Source organism: Anguilla rostrata, chromosome 4 (assembly GCF_018555375.3).
Source record: "Anguilla rostrata isolate EN2019 chromosome 4, ASM1855537v3, whole genome shotgun sequence".
Taxonomy (NCBI): Eukaryota; Metazoa; Chordata; class Actinopteri; order Anguilliformes; family Anguillidae; genus Anguilla; species Anguilla rostrata.
Genome location: NC_057936.1, coordinates 11,004,847 through 11,031,953, shown reverse-complemented (window position 1 = coordinate 11,031,953; position 27,107 = coordinate 11,004,847). Strand labels below are relative to the sequence as shown.

The 27,107-nt window shown below is 41.8% G+C and overlaps 2 protein-coding genes across 3 annotated transcripts; one reads left to right on the top strand and one right to left on the bottom strand.

Annotated features, from left to right (window-relative positions):
• Positions 1-258: 258 nt before the first annotated feature.
• sec16b (SEC16 homolog B, endoplasmic reticulum export factor) lies at positions 259-18,710 on the bottom strand. 2 transcript variants are annotated; one of them, XM_064330574.1, is made up of 25 exons: positions 18,494-18,710; positions 17,045-17,383; positions 16,303-16,406; positions 16,062-16,164; positions 15,856-15,943; positions 15,491-15,632; positions 12,594-12,745; positions 12,162-12,223; positions 11,797-11,935; positions 11,031-11,273; positions 10,131-10,228; positions 9,362-9,443; positions 8,081-8,198; positions 7,754-7,865; positions 7,383-7,488; positions 6,919-7,056; positions 5,792-5,905; positions 5,138-5,222; positions 4,752-5,021; positions 4,394-4,422; positions 4,068-4,181; positions 3,828-3,926; positions 2,694-2,805; positions 1,495-1,562; positions 259-1,383 (listed from the first exon to the last, which is right to left on the bottom strand). In XM_064330574.1, exons 2-24 carry the CDS (start codon positions 17,350-17,352, stop codon positions 1,495-1,497), a joined length of 2,886 nt encoding a protein of 961 aa, XP_064186644.1. In that variant the 5' UTR covers positions 17,353-17,383; positions 18,494-18,710; the 3' UTR covers positions 259-1,383. The 2 variants fall into 2 exon arrangements, with proteins under 2 accessions (XP_064186644.1, XP_064186645.1); XM_064330575.1 differs by lacking the exon at positions 18,494-18,710 and adding an exon at positions 17,705-18,453.
• Positions 18,711-21,605: 2,895 nt separating this feature from the next.
• On the top strand, positions 21,606-24,579 carry gadd45ab (growth arrest and DNA-damage-inducible, alpha, b). The gene is made up of 4 exons (XM_064330596.1): positions 21,606-21,800; positions 22,401-22,502; positions 22,692-22,905; positions 23,772-24,579. Exons 1-4 carry the CDS (start codon positions 21,751-21,753, stop codon positions 23,883-23,885), a joined length of 480 nt encoding a protein of 159 aa, XP_064186666.1. The 5' UTR covers positions 21,606-21,750; the 3' UTR covers positions 23,886-24,579.
• Positions 24,580-27,107: the final 2,528 nt, after the last annotated feature.

Below are 27,107 nucleotides of genomic sequence, written 5' to 3'. Positions count from 1 at the left end.
ACCAATGGTGTTAACAGTGTCCATAGATTAGCTACTGCTCGCTCAAGCAGAAACAGTAGTTTGGGAAATGAATTAGCCGAATAAACAGAACCTGACCAACAACACCATAAATGGTCATCGCTCATTACATCCATAAATACGGGTAGCTGGACAAACCAGATCACACATACATGGTGAGCTGGGTAGCTTTTGTGGAGGACTGCATTTTATAAAGCATAAATTAGGATGAAAAACAAAGAAGGCAAGATTACAAAACAATTTAGCAAATACATTTTTATTTAAATGTCATGTATATAGGTAAGGGCTAATACAAAACGAAAATGCCCAATTGAAGCAAAACAAAATTGATTTCTGAAATACATAATGCTTCAGTATTTTTACATATGCTCCTAAGCTGCATTCATTGAATAAATAAAGTACTTTTAAACGTTCATATTGAGCATCACTCAATATATGCAAAATTCATTTGGATATCATGATAATGATATCTATATAAACTACACTGTCCCATTAACAACAATATATTTTATATTGTGCTTTCTGCCAACTCCTAACATACATTTTAAATACCATAGAGATAATTTAATGATGTGCATTTTATGCTAGCACCTTCCAGCTTGAAGTGGATCCATTCATCTTAGATGTGATTTTTTATTTTATTTTATTCAATTTAACAAACCAGCATAGCATAACAGGACCTTGTTTGTGTGCATAAATATATAAAATTCTGTCTGAACATGGACACACCCTACCACAATGCAATTGTGATGGCACAGCTGTTATCTGACAGAAACTATGCATTACACAAGGCCTTTGCTTCCATATACTTTCGATACGCTTAATGTTTTAGTGCATGTGACCTGACGTGAATGGACAAAGTGTTAAACCACATGGTGAAAGGAAAAAGTACTTCCAGGCTACAGTCTGTCCTTCCACAACAAGCCATTAACACATATACATTTCTTGAAGCCATAGGCTTTTCTTTGGCTTGGTGCATGTTACACAAATCAGAAAACCTTTGGTGGTGGTTTTAATGGCAGCCCGTCACAACCCACTCGGAGCACCATTTCCTACGGAAACCTCCCTGAGGCGCGACCTCAGCTGTTCGGATTCTTCAGCGAATCAAATGTGATGGATAACATGACCTTAAAACCCCAGCGATGGGGCTAGCGCGTCCCGTGTATTTTTGTAACCGCACTGCGCTGATGTGGGAATACTAGGGGCTCAAGGGGTGATCCAGAAAAAGAAATTTGGGGGCACTGGCCTAGCAACGAGGTCCCGGAGGGTGCCATCGGCTTCAAGTCGATCAAAATCGTTCGTCAGCTTTCCTCCCCCGTTACCCAGCTTCTCTGAGCATTACCACAAATCATAACAGGAAAGGTCCTGTAAATGAATACAGAGAAGAAGGCAATGTTGATCAGTCAAATACTCAAGTCTTTCTGAAGAGTTTTACGTTCTCGTTCACTTATGTGTCCACCGTGGTCAGGCCCTTACCTAAGAGAGCGTCATGGAGGTCGGGCCAGGGGATGCAACTTGACCCTGCACTGAAGACTGCTGCCTCCCTGTACACACCAGATCACATAACAACAAGTAAGTAAGCACTGACATATTTTGGTTATACTGCATGCGGTATCGTGTTCAATCATGCCATGTGGCAATATTAACCTTTTAAGGTGTAAGATAACAAATGTGATTACTATGTTCCTACATAGCAGAAACCTACTCTTAATGCATGGTCAATATACACTAGATGACCAAAGGTAAGTGGACACCTGACATCCAATATCTCATTCAAAATGATGGGATTTAATATAGAGGTGGTCTACTCTTTGCTCTTATAACAAACTCCACTCTTCTGGGAAGGCTATATACTAGATGTTGGAGCATTGCTATAGGGATTTCCTTCCATTCAGCCAGAAGAGCAATAGTGAGGTATGGCACTGATTGGGCGATTATGCCTGGCTCGCAGTTGGCTTTCCAACTGATCCCAAAGATGTTGAATGGGGTTGAGGTCAGGGCTCTGTGCAGGCCAGTCAGTCTGTGCACAGCGGCGTAAACAGCAATTGTGGTTTTGCGCACAGCTATCTCAGAAGGTATACAGGCATTGCAAATGGGAGTATATTTCACAGATTATCAGATCAGATTATCCAAGACAATAAATGACCACTGAATCTTGACAGGGACATCCCTAAATGTAAAACAATGGTAGGATTGTGTATTTATTCCATATTTAGTAGCATATATTGGCAGTAGAATGATGCGGCATAATTACTCTACACAAATCTTTGGTGAACATTTATCAATTTTGTCAATTAATATTTTTAATGAACTCCCAGAGAGAAGCTATTGTCCAGTTTGTGACACTTGGTTGGTATAGTAGCCAATGAAACTGGGCTCTGGTTGTTTGTTAAATGGACAAACTACACTACATTGGTGGCAATTAGAAATTCTGTATTTGGCATCACTGTAGCGTACTAAAAAACCTAGAACACAGGTTTTATTTCCACTGACAGAATGGCTGCAGGAGCAATAAATGTTGAGCAATCTCAAGACACCGGCATCCTGGCCATTAGAGGGCTTGCATGAAGGGGTTAATACTATTTTTGCCTGTGTCTGGGATTTTGGGTTACTGATACTGCATCATCTGGCTGTTGCTCCACGGTAACGTTGGGACAATACAGCCATGTACTCACCAGCCTTCTTGGAGAACGGGTTAATCCCTGTGGATGTAGGTGGAGGAGGAAACATGGCTGGATTGACAGTTGGTGGGGGAAGGGTGGAGAAGAGAGGAGGTGCTGTGGTCTCCTGTAGAAGCAAGTAAAATATTACATTACAGGCATTTAACAGAAACTCTTATCCAAAGCAATTTACACAGCTTTGTTGCTTACAGTGCCCTCTAAAAGTTTGGGAACAGTAGAGTGAAATTGGATATTGTTGCTATATACTTAAGGCATTTGGATTTGTGATCAAAAAAATAATCTGACACAAAAATACAGACAATTAGTTCTTATTTTAGTGGTGTATACATGCAAATATGTTTTATCATTTTACAGAAACAGCTATTTTTGAGCTGTGCAAAAATAAGATAACGGATGAACTTAAAAGTAAATTCCAATTCAAGTCTACGACCCGCTGGCATCACCAACCATTTGGAATCCTCTTTAAAAATGCCTTTCCAGGTTTTCACTTGAGCTGCTCTCAGTTGATCTTTGTTTTGGGGGGGTGCTCTCTTCAGTCTGCTCTTCAGCAAGTGAAATGCATGATCCATTGGATTTAAATCAGGTGACTGACTTGGCCAGTCCAAAACCTTCCACTTTTCTCATTGACAAATGCTTTGGTTGCATAGGACGCGCATTTGGGGTCATTGTCTTGTTGCAGGATGAAGCACAAGGAATTCATTTGTACGTTGTCAGGTAAAATCTGTCAGTACACTTCTGAATTCATCCTACTGCTTCCATCCACTGTCACATCATCAATAAAAATGTGTGATCCTATTCCAGAAATAGCCATACATGCCCAAGCAATGACAACACCTCCTCCATATTTCTCAAATCCAAATGGCTTAAATACATATTGCAAGAATAACTAGTTTTGCTCCACGTTCCCACACTTCTGCAGGGCACTGCATATGTTGGCCGCCCTTTGGACTTTCAGCCTCAAATCTCGCCCATTAACCACTGCTTTATCCAAAAACAATACATTAAAAATTACAACTAATCTCACAGAAAACAACAACCCGACAAACTGAACGCAAAAGCGCTCATGAACACCATGTCATGCAGTCTGTGTCCCTTGTGGGCTCCATTGCAGAGCATAAGCCGATTTACCTTTACCGAAGGGCCCAGACTGGCATCCTCACTCCCCTCCTTTTGGACGTCATTAGGCTTTGATTTGAACCAGCCGCTAAACCATCCGGATTTAGTGCCCTGGAAAACAAACAGACTGTCACACTCTCCAACTGTCACACTCTCCAACCGTATTATGGAAACCGCCAATGCACGGATGAATTTGCAGTCTTTCTTAATTCATTTTTATTCATTTTGACTTGGTTGTGGACAGGGACACACCTTCTCAGGCTGCAAATTGTTCTGCTCCTCAGCCTTCCTTTCCTGGGTGGTTGTCAGCTGGCTGGCCCCTCCCTCTTCCCCCGTGTTTGGATCCGCCCCACTCATCTGCATATCCTTCTCCACAAGACACAAAAAGGGCGTTCATTCATAAGGATAAAAAAGACAGCGTTTAACTTCGTCTCACTACAGGCAACTTTGTGCAGGCACAAGGAAAAATCACGCATCAGACCCCACTTGTCGGTGCGCATACATGGCTAGCCTTGAGAATTATCAACATTAGAAATTAAGCCAATGGTCAAAGTGTTCAAAGAGCTCTTGTCACTTACCCTCACAGCGTACGATTGAATATCATCCCCTGTGTAGACATAAAAAGTATGAACAAATAACAAATAATAAATAGTACAGAAGTACAATTTTAAGGCTGGGATAACTCCACATTTCTTGGATAAAGTGACCATTTTTAATGATGGGTAAGAAAATATTGTATAGATACTTTCTTTAGGACCAATGGGATTTAATGTCAGTGTGTCTACAACAACAGCAGAAAAAAGTAATAGCGGTAGCATAGCTCAGGCCATACCAGATTTGCAATTCGCTGTTTAGGGGCCCTTCAGGAAGCAGGGGCATAGTCTCGCCAAGACATTCATTAAACCTGAAACCTGAGGTTCTTTTCAACGTGCTTACCTTGACCGTCCAAGAACTGACTGTGAAGTGGCGGATTCAGAGGTGCAGGCTGCGGATATGTGCTATTATCAAACTGGAGGTTGTATTCTTGTCCCCCGACCACCGGGGGTGCTGCAGGCTGGCTGTGAGCTTGCCAGACTGGCTGCTCTGGCCAGCCGTGGGAAGCATGCTGTTCCATGGCACCTTCAAACTGTGGGTAAAGAATTTCTGGTGGCTGGACGTCACCCACCACCCCACCTGTGGAGAACTCCTGATCGCCTGTGTAGGGATCTATGGGAAATCCAAAGATAAACCTCAACTTTTTAATGACACACATTTTCTACCAGGTGGGAGAAATACCACCATGCAGTTTAACACTGAAATAATGATCTGGGCCTCAGAGTTACCTGGGTACACTCCATTTTCCTGGTTTGCAAATGCATTTTCTTCAGCAGCTGACTGGTAGGTGTCACTAAAACTACAACTCCCCATCTATGCAAACACATAAATTTTACACGGACATCTTCATTTGGTTGCTGTGAAAATATGCTTTACAATTCATTTTAGTTTCTGTGACCGTTGCCCTCCACGGTAATAAATAGTAATAAAAACTTTGCACACATCATGTAATTTTATGACCTCCATTACTTTTTACGGCTCATGGCTTCAGACAAAAATAAACAGAAAAGGACAGGAAAATTGTATCAAATTTCTGTGGTGTTGACTGAACCGGGATAATAAGAAATCTTGAGTCTTCCAATACAACTGGCAAAAACCGATTCAGTTCTCAAGTGGAAATACAGCGGGGAAAACTGCCAGTAATTCATTTTCTGATCAGCTATAAATCATTAACGCCGATGAGTCCTACAAGCGATTAATCATTTCTTGTTTATCTGCATTATCTTCATATCTGCATCGTTCATATTCCGCGTTCATTAAATATCAGAAATATAAAGTTGCCGACAGTCCTTTCTGAAAAATAAAACGTAAGTGCTGAAACTAGGACGTAGCGAGTTGATTGATATTTGCGGCTGGGCCCAGACCCACACATCCATCTGCACCTGAGCTCCCCGCTGACCCGTCCGCAGCTGTGCCAGCCACTCAGGATCGCCGGCGGGTCTGTGGCCGCCCGCGTCGCCCAACTGCGGCTCTGACTGCTTCAGCCTCTCCGCCAGCTGTACGAGACAGACAGGAAGAGTGCTGAGCGGGCAAAACATGGAGAGGGGGGTGAACACAGATACACACACATACGCACACATGCACATACACACAACACAGACACACACACATACAACTCACACACACACACACACACACAAACACAAACACACACACAGATAAACACGCACACACATAATACACACACGCACACAACATAACACACACAGATAAACACGCACATACACATAAATGGACTGCATTTATATAGCACTTTTATCCAAAGCGCTTTACAATTGATGCCTCTCATTCGCCAGAGCAGTTAGGGGTTAGGTGTCTGCTCAAGGACACTTCGACCCGCCCAGGCCGGGGTTTGAACCGGCAACCCTCCGACTGCCAGACAATCGCTCTTACCTCCTGAGCCATGTCGCCCATACACATGCACTGTTATATTTGAATAATTTTTTTTCTATTTTTAAAATGCATTTCAAATACCTTGAACACCAGGCCAATGCCCAGGACTTTAGGCCAGTTGGAGAACTGAAGAGTTTATTTCATAGATACAGTACATAGACTAAATAATATCTGTCAATTTATGACACTGAAAATGAGATCCATTTTCATTTTAAAGCCTGCTGACTAATGTTTGGAGAAATAAATTTGGATACATTTCTGCTTACTTTGGAATGCAGAATAAAATTTGACAATATGGCTAATTTTCTCAGCGAATGATGCAAATGTGGGTATCCTGCTGTGAGTACGCCTTAGTTTATTGCTATTCCATGTAATGGGACCAAGTGTAGGAGAGCAGTTCCAAAAATATCCAAACACTAGCAAGCACAAATACAGATATTTATACATCCCAAAAAACTTTTACAAATGTACTTTCAAATATATTCAAATGCCTTTCTAAATTTTAGAATACTTTCTGGGAAAATAATTGAAGCAGCTTGAATGTGCAAACCAGTGTGTGCGTGTGCGCATGTCTATGTATGTGGATTCCCTTAGCATGTGGAACGGGATACGCTACCTTAATGACCTCTCCCAGCAGGACGGTGCAAGGCACCTCTTGCCCTAACAGGGCCTTCCCGATCACCTCGCAGTAGTGGAAGGCCTGGGACGCCAGACCACAGTCCAGCAGGCGACAGGCGTACAGAAATTTGTAGACCTGGAATCACATTCAGAATTACAGCTAACGGCTACACATACAACGTCATTACAGGAATTTAGCAGACTTACACAATTTTTTACATATCATTTACACTGCATCCATTTATACAGCTGGATATATTGAAGCAATGAAGGTTACCCTTGCTCAAGGGTACAACGACAGTGTCCTACCCAGGAATCGAACCTGGGATCTTTCAGGTTACCAGCCCAGTTCTTTACCCACTATGCTACACTGCCGCCCCATCAAGGCCTTGAATCAGAAACAGAAGTGTACATTTCGATCAGTGCCCGGAGTGGATATGCACTTAATACACAGCCAGTTACCTGGAATGAAGGGATGGAGAACGAGGGATTTCCCGGTCTCTGGGAGTACTCAAACACTTCTGTGCACTGGATAGCGGCATTCCGAGCGAATTTCGGGAAAGGTAAACTGCAGAAAAGGGCAGATTTACATGTCAGGAAAAACACAATTCATGTCTCAGCAAATCACCCCATACTATACGACAGTATATCAGTATGCAAATTTAATATGTCTCTGTGAAAGAACTGAATTCCTTTTGAAGAGAAAGTAGGATATTCAATTTACTGCCAATATAGGCCATTGTCTTTCCATTCAACACCAAGCTGCTTCTGGCTCTTGCTTTACGCTCAAAATGAATCTTTTGCTAGCTGGACTGAGATGAACCAGATCTTACCTATGATTGCTTCCCAGAAGGACAAGTCTATCTGTTCTGGAGGTGTAAACACCAAAAGGAGCGCGTGCTGTCAGATAGCAGAACTGGGCGGCGCTGAACACGCCCCTAGTGGCTGGAAAAAGACATGAAGATAAACCTACAGTGAGGACATCGGAAACTGGCTTACAGTGGAACAGGGTCAAACACTCTCAGCAGAAGCATATGGAGTAACCATTCCTTTGTGGCAAGAGCTGCCTGTGTGTGTGTGTGTGCGTGCGTGCGTGTGTGTGTGTGCGTGTGTGTGTGCACCAGTGTGTTCAGCTCCGAAACCGACGCTGTGGTCTGTACCCAGAGTGTCCCCCATAGTGACGATGGCTTTCTGATGCAGGACGCTATCTCCGGTCTCGTTGGACAGCATAACCGCTAGGTGAGGCTTCCAGTCTCCCCACTTCTCACTGAGACAACTCTAGGATGAATACAGACCACACTCAGCATCACCACTGAACATTCCTACTGCTGGAACACTGCTACAGCAAAGGGAACAGGACACACTGCACTGAGCAGAACTACAGAACATTCATACTGCTGGAACACTGCTACAGCAAGGGGAACAGGACACACAACAGTCAGCATCACCACTGAACATTCCTACTGCTGGAACACTGCTACAGCAATGGGAACAGGACACACAACAGTCAGCATCACCACAGAACATTCCTACTGCTGGAACACTGCTACAGCAATGGGAACAGGACACACTGCACTGAGCAGAACTACAGAACATTCACACTGCTGGAACACTGCTACAGCAATGGGAACAGGACACACTGCACTGAGCAGAACTACAGAACATTCATACTGCTGGAACACTGCCACAGCACGGGGGACAGGACACACTACACTCAGCAGAACCAGTGGGCATTCATACTGCTGGAACACTGCCATGGCACGGGGAACAGGACACACAACACTAAGCAGAACCAGTGGACATTCACATAGCTGGAACACTGCCATGGCACGGGGAACAGGAAACATTACACTGAGCACAAATACAGATACCCACATTCCCATTGCGGGCTCATGTACTAGAGGCAGTGAAGCTGGAGACTTGAGAAAATAAGCACCTTTTAAGGCAATATTTTTCCATTGCAAAATTGTCATATAACAGCGACAAATAAGATGAATTTCATAAAGGTTATCAATTAACATTATTGATATAAAAAAAGAAGGCTGGATTTAAAAAAGGATGACATGCAATTACTTTTTTTTTATTTAAGGTAGTAACCCTAAAATTAGATAATAATAATGTTTCAAATGTAGTTACAGAGTTGGAATGAAAGGGATAAGAGTTAAAATACTTGTTGGGGCACTTCAGCTGAAATGACAGTAAACAAAAACCTGTGCAAGCAGGCAATAGGTAAAATGTAAGTGCTTCTATCAAACCAATAGAAAAATGTTAAAGAACTGCGTTGGGTTTTTTTTATGAGACCGCAACACTCCATTTTTTGCTTCACCAGTCACAGTATGCTGTAAAACTGGATGGAAAATACCGGAAATAACCAACTTGGTGGGCGATGATGATGTGGCGAAAAACTGGGTAATAAAAACAGCGTGGTGCTAGATCAGTACCGTGGCAACGGCAGGGATCCTTCCGGACAGCAGCTGGAAGAGGGTCTGCAGGGGGTCACTGGCGACCAAACTCCCCGTAAACCTGCAAGGCAGCGCCAGCCAAAAGGGTGTATGACGCACGTTTGTAAAATGCCACGCTCCTGCCGTTAACAAATCCCTGCCCCCAGGAACACCACCCCCCCCCCCCCCCCCCCAACCCCCTTTTTCAGTCACACGTGCTGTCCCAGATGGACAAGCTGCTGAGCTGGCAAGCTAGCAGTAGATAGCCAGCTAGCAATAGCCTGCGGCCGGTTTGCTGGGCAGCCCTTCTCCTCTTTTGTAATTCTAGGCAGGCTACCCATGTTTCATAACAAGCTACACCTGTCAGGAACGTAAGTAAAAAGGGTATTTATAGAGAGGTAACTTAAGAGTGGGGCAGTTCCATAATTAACAGCACGCATATCAAATATAGAGCCAAGGAATTGTGCTAATTGTACTGCAGCCAGCCTAATTTGAGACAGTAATGGAATAGTTGGCATAAGAAATAAAGTGTTGTGTTTAGCAAACCAGCCCTGCAATTACACAGAATATTAGGGCGCTGCGTTATGCGGTCATAAACCTAAGTGTTAAAAAAAAGCCTATTACCTCGTAATATACATTTATGTAACTCTCCTTAGCCATATGTACAGATTTCAGTTTATACAAGGAGATAACACATGTACCACTCGAAATGAAACAATACAGACAAAATACATTTTCATACATTTCCAGGATTTTTCAGTTACAGTACCTGTTCAGCACAGTGGTGTAGGACCTGTTGTCCATTTTACTGGCCAAAAACAGGGCGTGGCCCCAAAGGCCGCTCTTCATGGCAGACTCCAGGGCCTCCTGAAAAATCGCACGAGAGTACAGTAACACAGTAACCTGAAACAGATCCAGCGTGGGGCACCGCCGTCAAGCGAGAGGTGTCATGAGAAGGTGCCCCGAGGTGACTTACGAGCGGTGCTATATTTCACCGCGCGTAAAACCGGGTGTAACCGGATCGCCAGGTCCCTGCGCATCACGGGTTCAAATCCACTGTGAGAAAATGCTGCCATTCATCAGAGATGCTCTACTCATAACCTGTTTGTGTTAATGGTTGAGCAAAGGACACTGCGGATTAGGTTAGAGGTGTCTTATCTGGGAAGGGCCAGTTGGGGTTGAAAGATTAGAACCAAAACAACTGATCTGACTAAACAAGATCGTGATTAGCCGATTAGCTTTAATCAGCCCCGGCCCTTTCCTGATAAGACCGGAGTCGACTAAACAACTGTTGGATAACAAAAGGAGCATGTATACTTAGAGGTAAAAGCTAATTTTGTGTCCTTAGAGACCAGGGGAATCTTCCCCTTCGATGTCAATGCATTTTCACTCTGTCGTACCATGCTCTACAGTGATGTGCAATAATAGTTGTCATGTGTAAGTCATGCCTGTGAAAAGCATTGCCTATGCCTGTGAATATGTAAAAATGTGAATTGATCTGTATTTGTGGGCATAAAATATCAATAAAACATTAAATGGAGATATTACTTGGGGATACTCCATAACTGGCGATACTCATCAGTCAAGTGAACCCTATGTTTTCTTCTTTAAGAGCACCCAACAAAAGCCATTTGATTTTCTGGTGTTTGACCACGCCCGTGACTCTGACCTTCTTCCTCCCAGCCAATAGGAGCTGCGTGTACTTCTGCAGGGCCTCGTCCCCGGACTCAACGCTCGGGGCAGGGGCTCCGGTCAGCAGGTCAGGCCCCTGCGGCACCTCCGTTTCGGGGGTGGGGTCCTCACTGAGGTCGATGAGGCTGGGCCCGTCCGAGACCCTCGCCTCCCCGTCGCACTTCCCCGGGGCGCGGGAATCTCTCGTCAGGAGCTCCGCGATGTCGGAACCCACGAACCTCTGCACAGAGCAACAGCAAATTGCCTTTTCAGAGCCATTAGCCAAGGCCACCCAGCAGTTTTGTCACAGATTAGAGCAGATGCGATGCGTGAACTTTAACTACAAGACTGAAGGGTTACTCCTCGATGAATAAGCAGGATAAAGGATGAACATGCTAACAAAATACTTCAGATGCCAAGGGTGAGCGTATTTATACGGCGCCAAAATCATACATTAATTTCTTACTAAAATTACAACTTAAGTATAAACAAATCAGGAAGGGCGTACAAATGACCCACCAACGTAGATAGATAGCACTGATAATTGATTATTCATGCAATTACATATAGTACCATTACCAATTTACACATATATCAAGACATTACAATAACAATTGACCAAAAACAAGGGCCCCAAGATATACTCAGTCTGTCAATTCTTTTCCAATGAGCTGCTTTTGCCTGGCATTGTACCAAATGCAATTTTTTGTATATTTGTGACTTCCCTTCTTACACAGTGATCTTGTGTTCTGTATTGTACCTACACCATTCTGTCTGCATAGAAGTACCAAAAGCTGCCACAAGAGGGCAGCAGAGGTGTTGTCTTGTAGTGAGGTGTCCTTCAGGCAGGATTCTGCCCTCTGCAGGGCAAAAGAAATTGCATCCACCTTGTGCAGGTCTTCCCTATGAAAAGAAACAGACACTACTGTCAACGGACACATAGCAAACGGGCCAGGAACAGAAGTGCCTATTGTCTATTGGCTAATGATCATTCACTGCCCTACAATAGTTGTTTACTGAGGTGCAAATCAGAAATTTATGAGAAAATCTAACTTTCATTTCTACATTTTTGAAGAAATTATGACTGGAAATAAGGCTGGATAGATGTCCCACGTGCTGACAACTGTACCTTGTCAATGGTCCAGGAAAGTCTCGTAATTCTTGCTGTTCCTGAGTCTCCACAAGGATTATCTGTAGAAGGCAAGTCCCACATTAGTACTGGTCTTAATACTTTGTTTTTACCTTTCAATAATTATAAAACTTTAAAGGAAAAATAAAACTAGTTGAAACTAGTCTATTCAAGGGATAAAGCAGATCAATTGGCAAAAAAACAAGACAAAAACCAGTCAAACCAGACTTGTTTCAGATTTAATCTTGTTTTTCTTTTGCTGTTATAATAAAGTTAAGTATAGCGTTAGCAGTTTTACAATTAGGGTCATGATCTCCCCAGGATTTACCGCTACAGCTGTAATAATTAACATTCACGCTGAATTCCAGTGTCGTGACTTCCAACCAGACTCACGTCCGGTTCCAAATGTCTGACCGGCTCGCATAGGAGTACCTCGAGACTGTGGAGCTCCACCAGGGCGGGCTCTCCCTGCGAGGCCAGGCTGGGACTGACCCGGATCAGCTGACCCGCAGGCCCAAAGCTGGCCCGCACGTGAGGGAGGGAGAACTTCAGCGGGGCCTCCACCCGCGGGACGGCGCCCAGATCTGCAGGTACACACAGGAGCCCCTGTGACCTCACAGCGATGGAGACTATTCACCGTATACAGCCTGGCAGAAGTGAACTGTAGCGGGAACGATGCCGATGTTTTAGCTTCTCTCTTATTTTAACTTGATCCGGTCCAGTGCAGTGGAAGAAGGTATTTTATGTGGAAGTTATAGGGGTGTGCAGAGGAACCACGACTTGTATCTGCTCAACCAAGAAAACTTATTTCTGTCTGTATCCAGAATGGGGGGAGTGCATGCAACCTGGTAATAGATGGGGGATGTTATCTGTTGGTCTGCACTGTTGTTTAATACATGCACTGTCTAGAAGTGCAAGGCTGGTTCAATAGTGCGCCAATAAATTACATTGCTCATTTCCCATTTCAGAATATGATATTTGGATTCAGGTTATCAATTTCAATCACAGACATAAGCTACAATACAGATCATTTTCATAATTTCTCCATATTCTAAAAGACATCTTCAAAAAATGTTTACATTTTTATTCTGATAATCTGTGACGGCACTGGCTTTCTTGATCATTTCCCTAACTTTTTTCTTTGTTTCCAAAATTTGTAATGGCCAGTTGTATTCATAAGCTGGTCCCATCATTGCAATACAATCAAATCAGGAGCATGCAGGCTAGCACCACAATGCCAACTGCTGTCGTCCACCAGCTAAGCCGAGTAGGCACTGCAGCCTGAGTGCAGCGGACAAGAACAACTCCTATTGGACAAAGAGTTGAGGCACACTGTGTGTCCTGAAACCCAACCGTCTCCAGGTGGCGCTATTGCTTATTATGTGTGTCGCACCACAGGATTCCCAGCTACTGTGCCCAATGTCATGATCAGGAGTACATTCCAGGCCAGAGGTGCATCACCCCACCGAGAATCAAGTCTATTTGGACATCCAAAGGCCTTCTACTGAACTATGCCTTCCATAAAGCAGGGTATCTACATGTTCATAGCAACAATTAAGGACCCTGTGTAATAAAATAAAGATTTAAGTTCTTTTACATAAATAACCCAAGAAAACAGATACTATGACAAGCAGCTTATTTTATTCAGCTGCAATTTTACATTTTTATCAAACTTCTTATGCTGTCCACTACAGGCAGAGATGGTATAGGTCATTTGGAGACCGTGTTTACTGCAGAACATAAATGGCACTTCAAATTTGAATCAGTGGTGCTATCCTTTAGTGGGTTTCCAATTAAACAAACTTTAAGTGCAAATAAGTGATTATACAGGGCATTTAAAATGATAAAACCATAATTAATTTAGCTATCTAATGCATGCACATCAACACACCCCAAAGCTACTTTCATGTCATACCAGCATAGCAGTTGGAAGGTGTTTCTAGCACGGACTCTCAGTAGAAGTGCCCTTACAAATTCAGTGATAAACAAAAAGGCGTAAATTATGTATATTATGCTTTTTTCACCATGGCAGGTGTGACTCACTTTCGCTGTAATTAGCAACAAAACTCATTAGCATAATCTATTACAACAATTCACACCCAAACTAAAGATGCATGCCCTCAAACACAACTTTTTCTATTCAAATCTATCAGCCACTTTCCCTTCGCAGTTAGGGAGGGTATGATCGGCAGGGATCCACCTCTTACCATTTTAGAGTGACCCCGCTAGTCTCCAGTCAATCGGGCGCCTGCAAGTCTGCTTATTAAGCTACGCGTGAAGTGTGTTTTCACCTCTGTGAAAGCCCGTCTTGTGGGCTGGGGCGTGATAAGAAGTTGCACTTGACATCACAGACTTTGGGGGGCAGCACATACAGTATGCTCACCTGCACTCTTCCAAATCGAGGACCGATGGTCGAGTTATGAACGCTGACATATGATTAAGTATTCCAATTTAGGAGAATGGAGGACAAAAGCAACAACAAAAAAACCCCAAGGGGAAATATGGAACTACAGCGCATTTCTGTACAACACTTTACAATGATTGACGGATATCTGTTCAAATGTTATCTGTTCAGAGATTTTTGGTTTTTTAAGCCAGGTGTAAATAGGGTCCAAGCATGTGATGGCCCTCAACATGGATGCAATATATTTCTACTGATTCATTTATTTAAATATTTATTAAGTACTACAGTCGCTACTGGAAAAAATTCAAAGCAAGCCCATCTGAAATATTTTTGCATTGTATTAAACCGTACACAATCGCAACCTAGCAGTTAAGTAGTAGGAGCCAAACTCATTTTTGACACGAACAATTAGGTAGCCCTTTACCTCTGTTACATTTTGAATGCCAGAGACATGATAAATACGACAAAAACCAAAACCAATACTTCAATGTAATTAGCCTCATTTGCATTTATTTAATTTTTTGTTTATAAAAAGGTTTTTTGATTGGTGGCCCTCATCGTTTTCTGGTATGAAAGACCCTAACACAAACATGTCAAGCTGTGTGCACACTGTGTGCTGGGTTATGGTTCTGACTGTTCTCTTAATTATTTAATTAGCCCAATCAGTACTCAGTTACCTTCATATTAATGCGAAAAGTACATAATATATTGCCATTATTCTTTAGGCCTGTACCCACAAGTTGCTTCACATTTTGGGAAAAGCTAAGGTCTAAATCTCAATTGTAAAAAAAAAAAAAAAAAAAATGTATTTGACCAATCAAATCAATGGAATTGGTAGGAATTGAAACCAGCATACGCACAGAGCCCCAGGAACTGAGTTTCACTCTCTGGCCCTGAAGATGGACCATTTGCATGTCAGACGAACCTGTTTGTGAGGGACTCCAGCGAGACTGTGGGGGCGGGTCGTTCTGCTGCGCTCCATCTATGTACTGACTCAACTCGTAGCTGCTGGAGGACAGCCCGGAGGTTTTGGACTCCGCCAGTGTACCAGTTCCATACAGAGAGGCCTGAAAGACAGCGCCACACAGCCATGATCTAACTTGAACCTGCGAGACTTTACGCTGGCATTAGCTTGTCTCTCAGACGCCTTAATTTCACAAATGTACTTTTTGTGCAAATATACGTCTATTCAATGTCTAGACACTGTATCAAATCATGATATAGCCACAGGCAAGAAAGGAATGGGAAGAAAAAACCTTTTTCAATGATAAATGCCTAACAGGAGTTTACCTGTCCTGAATCTTCTCCGTTTTCCCTGGCATGGTCTCTGTCGGGGCTGTTAAAGTCATTGTGAGGATTATCTGTTCGCTGACTGATTCTGAAATAAAAAGGACAGTTATGTCTGGTCACGTAGCCCGCACAGTGTTTGGATTAGAAGATAATAACTATTTCCCAATATACAGTAACTCTGCATGAACCAAACAAATCTCACTGACCTGTACTGATCTGGGTAGGCAGTGCCAGTCCACTCCTGTTCATATCTTTGCTCCTGATAGGGCCCTGACCTCCAGTGCTCCTGATGAGTCCATCGGCCAGTATCTGGACATCATTAACGTTTGATAATCAGAGTAATTAAGCACTGCATTCATTTCCACGCTCAGCACTTATGAAAACCACACCCTTAAAAGCTGCACAAATACTAGGCAAAACTAGAACAGTGTAATAGCATATGTGTACCTGGGTGCTGGTAGTGCCCTGTGTGAAAGCCATGATCGTAGTACCCATAATCTTCTCTGGTGTCCCAGGATGAATAGCTGTGCGGATGATGGTCATAACCCTGTCTGAACACAAATGAACATGCAAGGACAATGCCCCATTTAAAAATAGCTATATAAATATCCATATAAAAACAACTTTAAATTTACAGCATTTTACAAAGGAAAATGAATTTTCACTTGTGGATTCTTTAACACTACATAGAGTACATTTTCTATGATGCTAGAGTCTAAGATCAGATGTCAATATTATATTTTGTTCTAAACATAATAAAACAAAACCACACTGTGTAATGCTCCTGTGTAATCCATCTGAACTTGTGTAAATTAGGTTATCCATATGTAATTGTTGACAAAGTGCAAATCAACAGAGGATAAACACTCAAAAGAAGGAAGACTACACTCTAATGCAGTGGTACTCAACCCTGTTTCTGAAGATCTACCATCCAAGTACGTCTTCATTTCAGCCCTAATTTGGCACACATGACTCTACTAATTAGGAGCTCAACCAGATCTCTAGCTGTTCACTGGGGTGTATTTGCGTTGCAGTTGGAATGAAAACCTACAGGATGGTACAGCAGATCTCCAGGAACAGGGTTGATTTCCACTCCTCAAATTGCTCCTCAATTTTAAAAGGAGTAAAGACAGCATGCAATCTTCTGTATTTTAGATTTAGATTTGCCTAAACCAACATTTAGACCAACCTTGAGTGGGACCGACCACTTGTCCTATCTGAATCGTAGTCCGGCCTAATGGCAGGGGTGCCCCAGTGATCAGATGAGACGTCTGGTCTAGGGGGTGGGAGACAGATGACGTATTTCCCAGACCTGGGGTCCAAAGCCGACCACTGCTTCACTCTAGGGTCCCAGTGGGGCTGGTATACATCGCCATGGTGACCGGTTCTGTAGTACCCATCCCTGTCTCTAGATCTTTGTGGGTACGCATGCCTGGGAGCGTAGTACTGAGGTCCCTGGGGTTCGCAACCATGCCACGGGTAACCTCTGGGATCCATCCTGCTTGCACTTTAGCCCCGTGTTACACACCTACACAAAGCAGAACCGCGCAGCTGACTGAGATAAAAAAAAACCTTATCCGCCTAACTGACCAAGATCAAAATCTACAAAATGTTGTTTACTACGATTTTGGTCAGAGGTTTGATATTGGTTAGCATTCCTCTGCTTAAAATTTGCCAAAATATTGTTCACTTCATAAATGTTATATCTTCAATAGAATATAATTCTGAAGAGCGATCTTAGCAAAACGGGCACACAGCACTTGTTACTACAGAGACAGGGACTCTTCATACAAATGATATACGAAAGAAATAAGAGCTAGGGAAAGCAAAAGTAGCGATTCAGACTCACAGCTCAACTCGGCTTTGCTCTGCGCAGTTCAAAGCGCTCTCAAATCTGACCGCTGTCAAAGTACACCTTCCACATCAGCTTACAAATCACAACACCGACTGCCAATTTTACCCAGACCTTAGCTACCCCCTTCCCGTTGGTGCATGGGCAAAGTACAACTGCTTTGATTTATTGCATCGTATAACAGCCTAGGCAATCGTAATCCAATGTCTTAGTCTATGTATCGACCTGACACAAGACTAGTTTAAGACTACATGTAGCCTATGATGAGCATGACGAGGAATCGTAGGCTACAGAATGCGATTCTAGAGTGGCGATACAGTGAAGACAAAAGATCTAATGACTAGTATAAAGCATTTTCTTCGCGGTTTTCTATTGTTTGATTCATGAATACCCATTTTAAATCATTGCTTAATGTTAAAATTTATAAAAAGCAAATAAGATCATGTATGAATGGCATACTTTAATATTCTGAGTGGTGATGCTCCTCATCACGTCTCTTGGTACGTTAAGAGTTCTGTACAATCCAATATAACTGTTACTTCAGTACAAATTCAGTGAAGCAGTAGCTAAATTATTAAGAGAGCTACATTTTATAACCTCACCTCAGTTCAAACTACTTAACGAGATGTCACTGGTCTTTTTCTGAGCCCATTGACAATGCTGTCGAATAAGCAACACACCCTTTGCACAGTCAAAAAAGTTTTAAAAGGAATTATACATAAACAACCATAGCTACTTCTCAGTTAAATCGAAAAAAATGTGCATACATTAGCATCGGCTACTTACATCTGATCTTGTATGTACTTGGTTTTACAGCCGTATGCACTGAAATATGTTTCGTTGTTTATCTTCCTACTGAGATTGCAAACTCCAAATTCCCGGTTTTGAGAGAATTCGCCGTTGCCACGTTGCGCGGAACCATTCACTAGCATAGGCTGGAGCATACGGAAAATGAATCAGTGCAAGCAAATCGCGTTGGTGTGGGATAACCTCCATATTGAGAAGGGAAACGCAAACGCGCTCAATTATCAAGTGTGTACTAATCTGCCTTTCGTAATGCCGTCATTAATACGCAGGGCTTGGATAAGTAAGGAGTTTCTTGTCTGTGTGGTGGAATTTACTATCCCACTTAAATGAAATAATCCACCAAAAGCAATTTAACACATGGAATATCACATCACTCATATATTTGCCCCAATCATGTACTATAGGCTTAATATTCCCATGAAGTTTCTCCAGCTAATTACAATAGTATTATTTTTTCTGCAATGTTAAACAATAACATATCATCGTTCTCAACACAATTTTCTAAAAAAAAAAACTATTTCATTCATGCGTTTAATTCAAGAGGTGCTTCCGATACACCCAAAGCGCTGCATGCACGCATTTCTTAAAAACATATAGTGTCATTAAAAAAAAAAACATACATTGCTGTAAAACAGCTAAAATTATTCGATAAGTTTATTCCCACCATATATGATTGCCGTTTCACACTTCGATTGACACAGATGCTTTGAATGACCACATTCTCTTCACATGGTAAGATGAAAAAGCACAGGGCCAAGTTACATTAGAAAGCATTGGGTAGCAGCATTGTTTAGGATTTACAGCGCGTTTCATTTGTGTTAGCTAAGTTAGGCAACATTGCTTATTTTAACTTGTTGTAATTTTGATATCAGTACTTTTAATGGCAGGCCTAGATTTTGCAAGTGTTAATGGTTTACAGTGCCTTGTATGTGTGAGTAACATGGCATTTTTGTATGTTGAAAACATGTTTTTCTACAGATTGTACTGTTACAATGCACAGCCACTGACACTCCCAGCTAGGAACTTTAAAGCAAATATTAAACCTCAGTAGCCAAAATGATTATGATTTATATGACTTATTGTATTTTAGACAGTTTTGCAGAGGTTCTTTTTTGGAGGGGAAAAAAAACAGATACAAATTACACATTTAAGGGCCAAGCCTGATATACAACTCATTAATGAGACAGATACAATACCTAGGCACAAAGACAGTGTTCGCTCCCATGGGTGTGTAAATAAATACTTTTTATAAAACAATTGTGCACCACAGGGTAGACAGGGAAGCCAATGGAGGAATGCATGTGTCCGTGATGTCAGACCATGGATAATTATAAAATCCATGACAAACACTTCTGAACTTCCCTGGGCGGGGTATACTACCCAATAACGCTGTCTCAAGGTCGAAGTTCACAAGAATGAAGATATTGCCATTTGTGTTGTTAAGGTGCACTACTGGTTAATATGGCCTGGTGAATTACCCCAACCTAAAGAATGTTATAGTTTTTTTGCATGTAAATCGTCATACTTGCAGCTTTTTTGTGATGAACACAACCTGATACAGTACTCTTTTAGCTGGGCATTGTAGAACCATACACCGCCACCTATAGGTAAGCAGGTGCAGTAGTTTTGCAGTCGACCACTTTTGAGCTGAAGCATAGAAAATTGTCATACTTTCATGTTGTTCTATGCAGAACATAACCTGACACTGCACCATTTCAGTTGGGCATTGTAGGAGCCTATACCGCCACCTATTGGTCATTAGTTACACTAGATGTATGGGAGATGTACAGTAGACCCATACCATATGTTTGCACTGGAAGCCTGGAAATGGACATAGCCTACAGGTAGGCCTACATACCTATGTGCTGAACAAAATCTGATACAATGGCATGTTACCTGGCCAAGATTGTGAACGTACAGATCTAATAATCACGTTACACATGTACAAAAAAATGCAATTATTCAGGCTACATGAAACTACACCCGCAACATAGGCCTAATTGTGTTACCATGCAATGAATTATGGGCTGTTCGTTTCTAACATGGAAAACAGACTGCTCAAAACTGTTGTTGAAATGCATTTGAGAATTTGGGCAAAAGTGGATGACATAAGTAGACGTCCGTGTAGATGCACGTTTAAAGTGGCATTTATACTGACACCAATATTAAATGATGCTAAGGAACATTTTCATTTTTTGGGTGAAAGTGCGGGAAATATTCAGCTGGCAAGTCAATACATACTGTAATATCATGTTTCTGTTCTTACACCAAAATGCGATTAGACAATCTTTGAGAGCTCCAATATCGACTGAATATTAAATTAACCGTTTAAGAACAGTTTATTGTTTACAGAGCATTTGTAATACTTATTTTTGTTCCCGGTGTTTGTTTCAATAAAGATTTTATATCAACGGACTTAATTGTAATAAAATAGTTTTTTGTTCTGATAGTGTGATGATTTGTATTTGTATAGCGCGTTACGAGTTTGTACTGATTACGTTAAGGGAAACTGAAAAAAAAACTGCATTTTCTAAATAAATAAAATCCTAAATGAACGTGGTGACGTTAGGTCGTTTCAATTGAGATATGCGTTTTCTTTAACAATGGGTATCGATTACCGTCTTCAGCCACGGGACGTCGCACTTGAACCACCGTTTCATGCATGATCTGTTTATAACAAGACAGATTCTGAGATGCCATTCGTTTCCCTATTTTTTATTTTTTATTTTTTCTGTAAAATACATATAGCCTCAGCTATGTTAAACAGAGTATCCTGAAGTCAGAAGTTGCCTTCAGAGGACGTTATATTTTGCTATTTACTACTTATGTCAAAAATAGATATATATTCTTTTTTTTTTCCTTTCCAGTCTGGGAAGTTTCTGCCTTGTTTTAGGCGGAGGGAGGGAATCAGTGTTGTTGTAGTAACTAACCACACCTCTTCAGCCTTGTGTATCCAATCAGAGCTTGTCCTGTTGTGAGAGTTCAGCGACAGCCAGTATGCATGCACATCCTGGTCTGGCTAATTAGTATGTGGCCAATGCGCTGCAAAATGCAAATATTGGACAATGTAGTCACAAGGAGCTGCAGAAGTTATTTTATTAGACCACCTAGCGTGAGTAGGTCAGGTACTGTGAGAATTTAGCTACTGCTGGGACGTCACTACTATTGCGAGCTACAGCACCAACGGCAGTCACTGTCCAGAAACCAGGACGTCATTGGATTTTTATTCGGATTTTATGTGCAATATGACATTTGAGGAGCTAAGTGGGGAGCACTCTGCAGAAAGGTACGATTTGCACATTGTTATTGCATAGCTACATACCTAATATGTTTAAAATTGTATCCTCAAACCAATGGATTTTCTTTGCAGACGCTGGTGCTTGAGTACCCGCTACAGCATTTGGATCATATGTTAGCTAGCTAAACGTTGACATCGACATTGTTTGAAGTTGGTGAAAAACGAATGAAGCTCACGAGCGATTTTTGTTGCAGTGAATGTTAGTCGTTTGTTAGCTTGCCTAGTTGTAACCAACGTCAGCTAGGTACCGGCTACCCTTGCCACACTAGCTGGATTGTAACTTCTGAATATAGCCTATGTGGCATTTTAAACTGAAATGTCAGTTTTATGTTATTTTGAAGGAGACATAGTCGACAAATGTGATCTCAGGAACATTCTCTGATATAGGTGACTTTTCGAACACATATGGTATGCAGGATCGTTTTGTAAAATTAATGTTTCGGTTGAAGGGGAGTTCGCACTCATTGAAGCCCGCGTCGTTGTGAAAATGAGGACAAGCTATCTACCTTCTCGTAAACTTGGCAGCACGGTTGAAACATTTATATTTGTACGTTCAACGATAAGTTAACGTTTTGAATTTCTTTACAGAATGGATTCAGTGGCAAAAGCATTGGAAGAAGTTCTCAGTTCTGCATTACCGCAAGGATGTATTACTGTTGGAGTTTACGAAGCGGCAAAATCGCTGAACGTGTAAGTCAAGTTGATGCTGTCCGTTTTACTCTGTGATTAACGTGGCTTAAAAAATTTTTTTTTGTAGACAATGTTAATGTTTTAAACAGCAGTACTGCGGGTTTGTTGCATGGAAATGAATCATTGGTGGTGTGTTCCTTTATTGCGGTAAGTAGTCTAACGAAGCGTGATTCATTTTCTTCCCACCAGAGATCCGGATAACGTGGTATTATGCCTGTTGGCTACAGACGAAGAGGATGTCAAGGACGTAGCTCTCCAAATCCATTTTACTCTGATCCAGGCGTTCTGCTGTGAGAATGACATCAGCATCCTGCGTGTGAACAACATGAGACGTCTGGCAGAGATCCTTGGGGGAGTAAAACAGGGTGGGGAGCCGATGGATCTACACTGCGTTTTAGTCACGGTACGATTCACTTGAACATCGACGTTTTTACTTATTCTACAGTACAGACTGCGTTCCATGATTAATTCACATAACCTATTGTACTTGAATTGGTATTTCTAAGTCACTACTAAAGACCCAGTCACATGCAACTGTTCCCACAGTGCTGACCATATTCAGAGCTGTACGTGTTCACTTAGGTAATGATAATTATAATTATCAGTGCAAGGCTCGTAAATGTTGAACAGCTTGGAATGGAGGATGTGACTGGATATAACGTCTTTAGTATGCAGTTCGTGGCTGCAAGCACATATTTGGTTTGGTTTTCTTAGCAGTTATCTGACAGTACAAAGTACCCCCATTTGAAGTACGATCTGTATAATTTATTTGATAGAACAGACTGAAGTTCTTTCAAGCTGTTGCACAGAAGCTAATTTGTCTATGATGTAGATTGCGGGCTAGGGTTTCCAGGAGTCTGGGGCTTCAGTAATTGGCTGTTTAGCGAGTGATCTAATTCCAATTTGTGAGATTGGGTGGCTGACTTGGCAGACTGCGTACCTCCTCTGGGGCGTTATGCAAACAGACGTTCCAGGAACTGTTCGCTGGGGTGATGACTCCTCATCATGAAAGAAGGTTCTGTGAATGCAAATTCCCAAAAGCAAGCCACAGCCATGTCTTTAAAAAAGACACATGCTGGCTATATTTTCCCATGTAAAACTGATTGAGGCCAATGTGCTGCCAGTAAGCCATGCTTGCAGAACCTTGCACCTGGAAATGGTATTGGTTCCCTTTTTTGTGTTTTTGTGTTTGTCTTTTTGGTGGAGTGCACCCTTTTAAAGCAGGGCTTGCAGAGAGACTGAACTCTTTCTATGCTTTTTTATTTACAGAACCCACAGTCATCCACATGGAAAGATCCAGCTTTGAGCAAAGTGAACGGGTTCTGCAGAGACAGCCGCTGTTTGGACCAGTGGGTGCCGGTTATTAACCTTCCCGAGCGATGAAAGCGGAGAGCGTGGATTTCTTCACTTTCTTTAACCTTTCAAGAAATTGCACTGGATCTGTGTAATGCTCTGGTGGACCCCTCAGGAGAGAAATCCACTTTTCTGAAAGATAACTGGAAAAATAAATACATGAAAGAACGGACTTCAAAGTTCCAGCTGTCTCGATAGGCAATGGGGGGTGGATTTCGGCCCAGCTGAATGACTTGCACTCTTGGCCAAACTCGGTACAGTCGTGGTGATTCAGGATTGTGAACCACTGGATGACCAGAGCATGAAAATGCTGTAAGACTGTATTGGAAAAGAGACATTGTATAGGCAACATATCATGCAAGGGAATGCCAGCCCACGTTGAGCGTAAGTTGGGCACAGATCAGCTCAGGAGTGCACAAGAAGAGAGCCTCAAAGGTGGTTTAAGATTTGGGGAGAGTTTGCAGAAACACATTGTAGGAATCCCGGAGTTTCTTTCTGCAACTTTTATTACTTTCCGTTGACACTGTTGAAATTTTTTTAATCATAATTATTTAAAAAGGGAAGGGCAAGAAAGCAACAAGCAATGCATTTGGTGTTTATGATATCAAACGGTCTGTGTGTTCTCTTTGTCATTAAGTTATTTTGTATTGTACTAACTTAATTGTATTTATGTTGCAATATTTTTAAAACCTGTAAATGTACGTAATAAAATGTTTGAACGAAACATGGGCGGTGACTGTGCCTTTATGTGTGTTTGCTTAAATTAGGCTGCGTGTTTATTTGGGACCTGTTAGAGCTTTGCCATGGTAACCACATTGGGATTAAGGAAGTCTACTCCATGTCCTCAGAGAAAACCTTCTGGCACTATGACAGAGTTTTTTTTTAAGTTTTCGCTTCTGAATCCAAGATCTTGTCTTCATTCATTAAAGCGACAATCCCGTTCAACTGATTTATAGACATCTTTACTGATTTTGCCGTTTGATGCCATCAATTCTCAGCGTTGTCATTACATTATGATTAATACACATATCTTAAAACATTTTCAATAAGAACGGCATCAAAATTTGTATATCTTCATTATTTCATTAACTCTGAGTGAATTAGTGGTGAATAAAACTCATTACAATTCACCACTGTAACCATCTGTAATTGGAAATTTGACTTCTAAAATCTGCTGCCCAGTGGTGCTGTGGTGCTTTTACAAACAGAATGAACATAATCATTCTCTGCAGGTGACTGCAAATTTGCCCTGAGGTGTCTCTAGCGTTGTCTGAAATTTGCTTTCATGTCTTAGAAAAAATGTAATAAAATGAAGCCAATAAATCTGCCCACAAGTGAGCAGTTTCCGCAACAGTTCGGTGCAGAAGATGACCTATTAAAAGTATCCTGGGTGCCAGCCAATACAGTGACCGAGGTCACACACAGTACTTCAAAGGAGTGATTATTGCGGAAAGATTATTGCCAAAGTGGAAAATTATTGCCAAATGTTTCAACCAGTTTTCTGTACTTTTCCCCAGCTATATGAAGACAACTAGCAGTGCACCAATTCCCTAATTGTTCTAAATGCCCTTAATATAGGGTATTTTGAGTAATATCTGTAATCGGGGAAACCGGATATTGCTATATAGCTATTGAAATACATATAACTTAAATTTGTCATGCTGTGGCACAGCGGTAAAGGGGCAGTCAGCACATTATGTCAGGTGACTGTGAACCTTCAGAGCAGGCAGAAACGGAAATGTACTGGTATGTTGATTGTGCAACTTAACCTGAAGCCTAACTGACGCTGAAACTCATGACATGGGGGTGTACTTTTTTTTTTTTTTTGGACTAATGCAAGCCAGGCAATCCCCCTGGTAACTAACTCATTATCAGGGCATATTCATGGAAACAAAACCATATTCCAGCCCTACCCCATGATTGTTACAGTGTTACAGCAGCTATGTCATCATATGACCATTGACCAAGCTAAATGAGTACAGTTACTCTGTACTGAAATGCACCCAGTGAATATTTTATGAAGCTGTTCTTGACTATTAAATTGAATTTGTCTGAGGACTGTTATGAAATGTAAACAACATGTAGCATTTGAATAGTAAAACAACTCAATTTAACGTACTGTACATTATGTTTCAACATAAGTTTCAAAAATGTTAAAGTAAGTAGATGGGAAAGATGGCTTTGACGCTATGTCTGCGTAATACATGCATGCATTTTTTTCAAATTTCCCCTTCTGTGTTAAGAGGTGTGCAAACGGGAGGAAAGGTGACCTTTTCCTCTTCTATTAGAAAATCATGACTGAGGAAGAGTAGACATGGGATTCTCTCATACTGTATTCGTCACCCGCCACATTCCTCCTTCTAAGCACACCACCTTCAAAAGCTGGTAGATTGCTGACACGTGCGCACACTGATTCTCTCTAACTTAGTCAATCACACTGTAGACCATATCACGTGATCCTGCAAGGTCTACTCGTGGCTTCAGGTTATCCTCTGAGCCAGATGGGTGTGAGCTTCTGTCCATTCACACCAGAGACAATCAACAGAACAGCAGCTCTAAAATGACAAGCAATGTGCTGAGATAACGTGTACCTGGTGGACCATCTACAGCTATGCATATATCTTAGTTCTCTTGTTGGTCAGTCACACTACAATGGAAAGTGGCCCACTATTATTACAGCACAGAGCTGCAGATAATTTTGCTCCTACATTTGCAAAGTGCTTTATAGTGCATGCAAACCCTGGACCGGCATTAGCTCCCAGCAGGACATCAATATAACCCACCTCATTATCACAGCACCCTCAGCAGCCCAGGACTGCAGCAAGTGGGTAATCAGGTCAGAGGTCACATGATGGTTGACCGCAGGCTATTTTCAACAGAAAATATTACGCCATAGATCCTGACAGTTAGATTAAATACAGTCAAGATATTTCCACAGAGAGGTGGGTATAGAAGAATGAGAAAGATCCTGCTTGGTTTTTTTTTTTCATTCCAATGAAATTTAATTAATCAAACCTTTCAAAATGCACAGTTGTATTGTGGTATTTAAGCTCAACACAATACTTTGCATGGCATGATAAGGTACTGTATGAGTAATGTTTGTCTTTCCCTGGTCCAGAAAAAAAACTTGTCCTTCAAAACTTGTCCTTTTCAGCTTTGTGTCATGTTCTCACAATTGACTGTTTTGCCTTGAGTGGAAAGAACTTTTTTTTTTCATGTTCAAGGACGTCAAGTTAAAATAGTTCCACAACT

What these genes read in the sequence shown, in the direction of transcription:
- sec16b (XM_064330574.1), bottom strand. Translation starts at nt 17,352, where the DNA reads ATGGATCCCAGAGGTTACCCGTGGCATGGTTGCGAACCCCAGGGACCT. An exon ending in TGGAGCTCCACAGTCTCGAG is followed by an intron (nt 12,224 to 12,593) that starts GTACTCCTATGC and finishes TGCCTTCTACAG; the next exon opens with ATAATCCTTGTGGAGACTCA. An exon ending in GGATCCCTGCCGTTGCCACG is followed by an intron (nt 8,199 to 9,361) that starts GTACTGATCTAG and finishes TATTCATCCTAG; the next exon opens with AGTTGTCTCAGTGAGAAGTG.
- gadd45ab (XM_064330596.1), top strand. Translation starts at nt 21,751, where the DNA reads ATGTGCAATATGACATTTGAGGAGCTAAGTGGGGAGCACTCTGCAGAA. An exon ending in GCGGCAAAATCGCTGAACGT is followed by an intron (nt 22,503 to 22,691) that starts GTAAGTCAAGTT and finishes TCTTCCCACCAG; the next exon opens with AGATCCGGATAACGTGGTAT. An exon ending in TACACTGCGTTTTAGTCACG is followed by an intron (nt 22,906 to 23,771) that starts GTACGATTCACT and finishes TTTTATTTACAG; the next exon opens with AACCCACAGTCATCCACATG.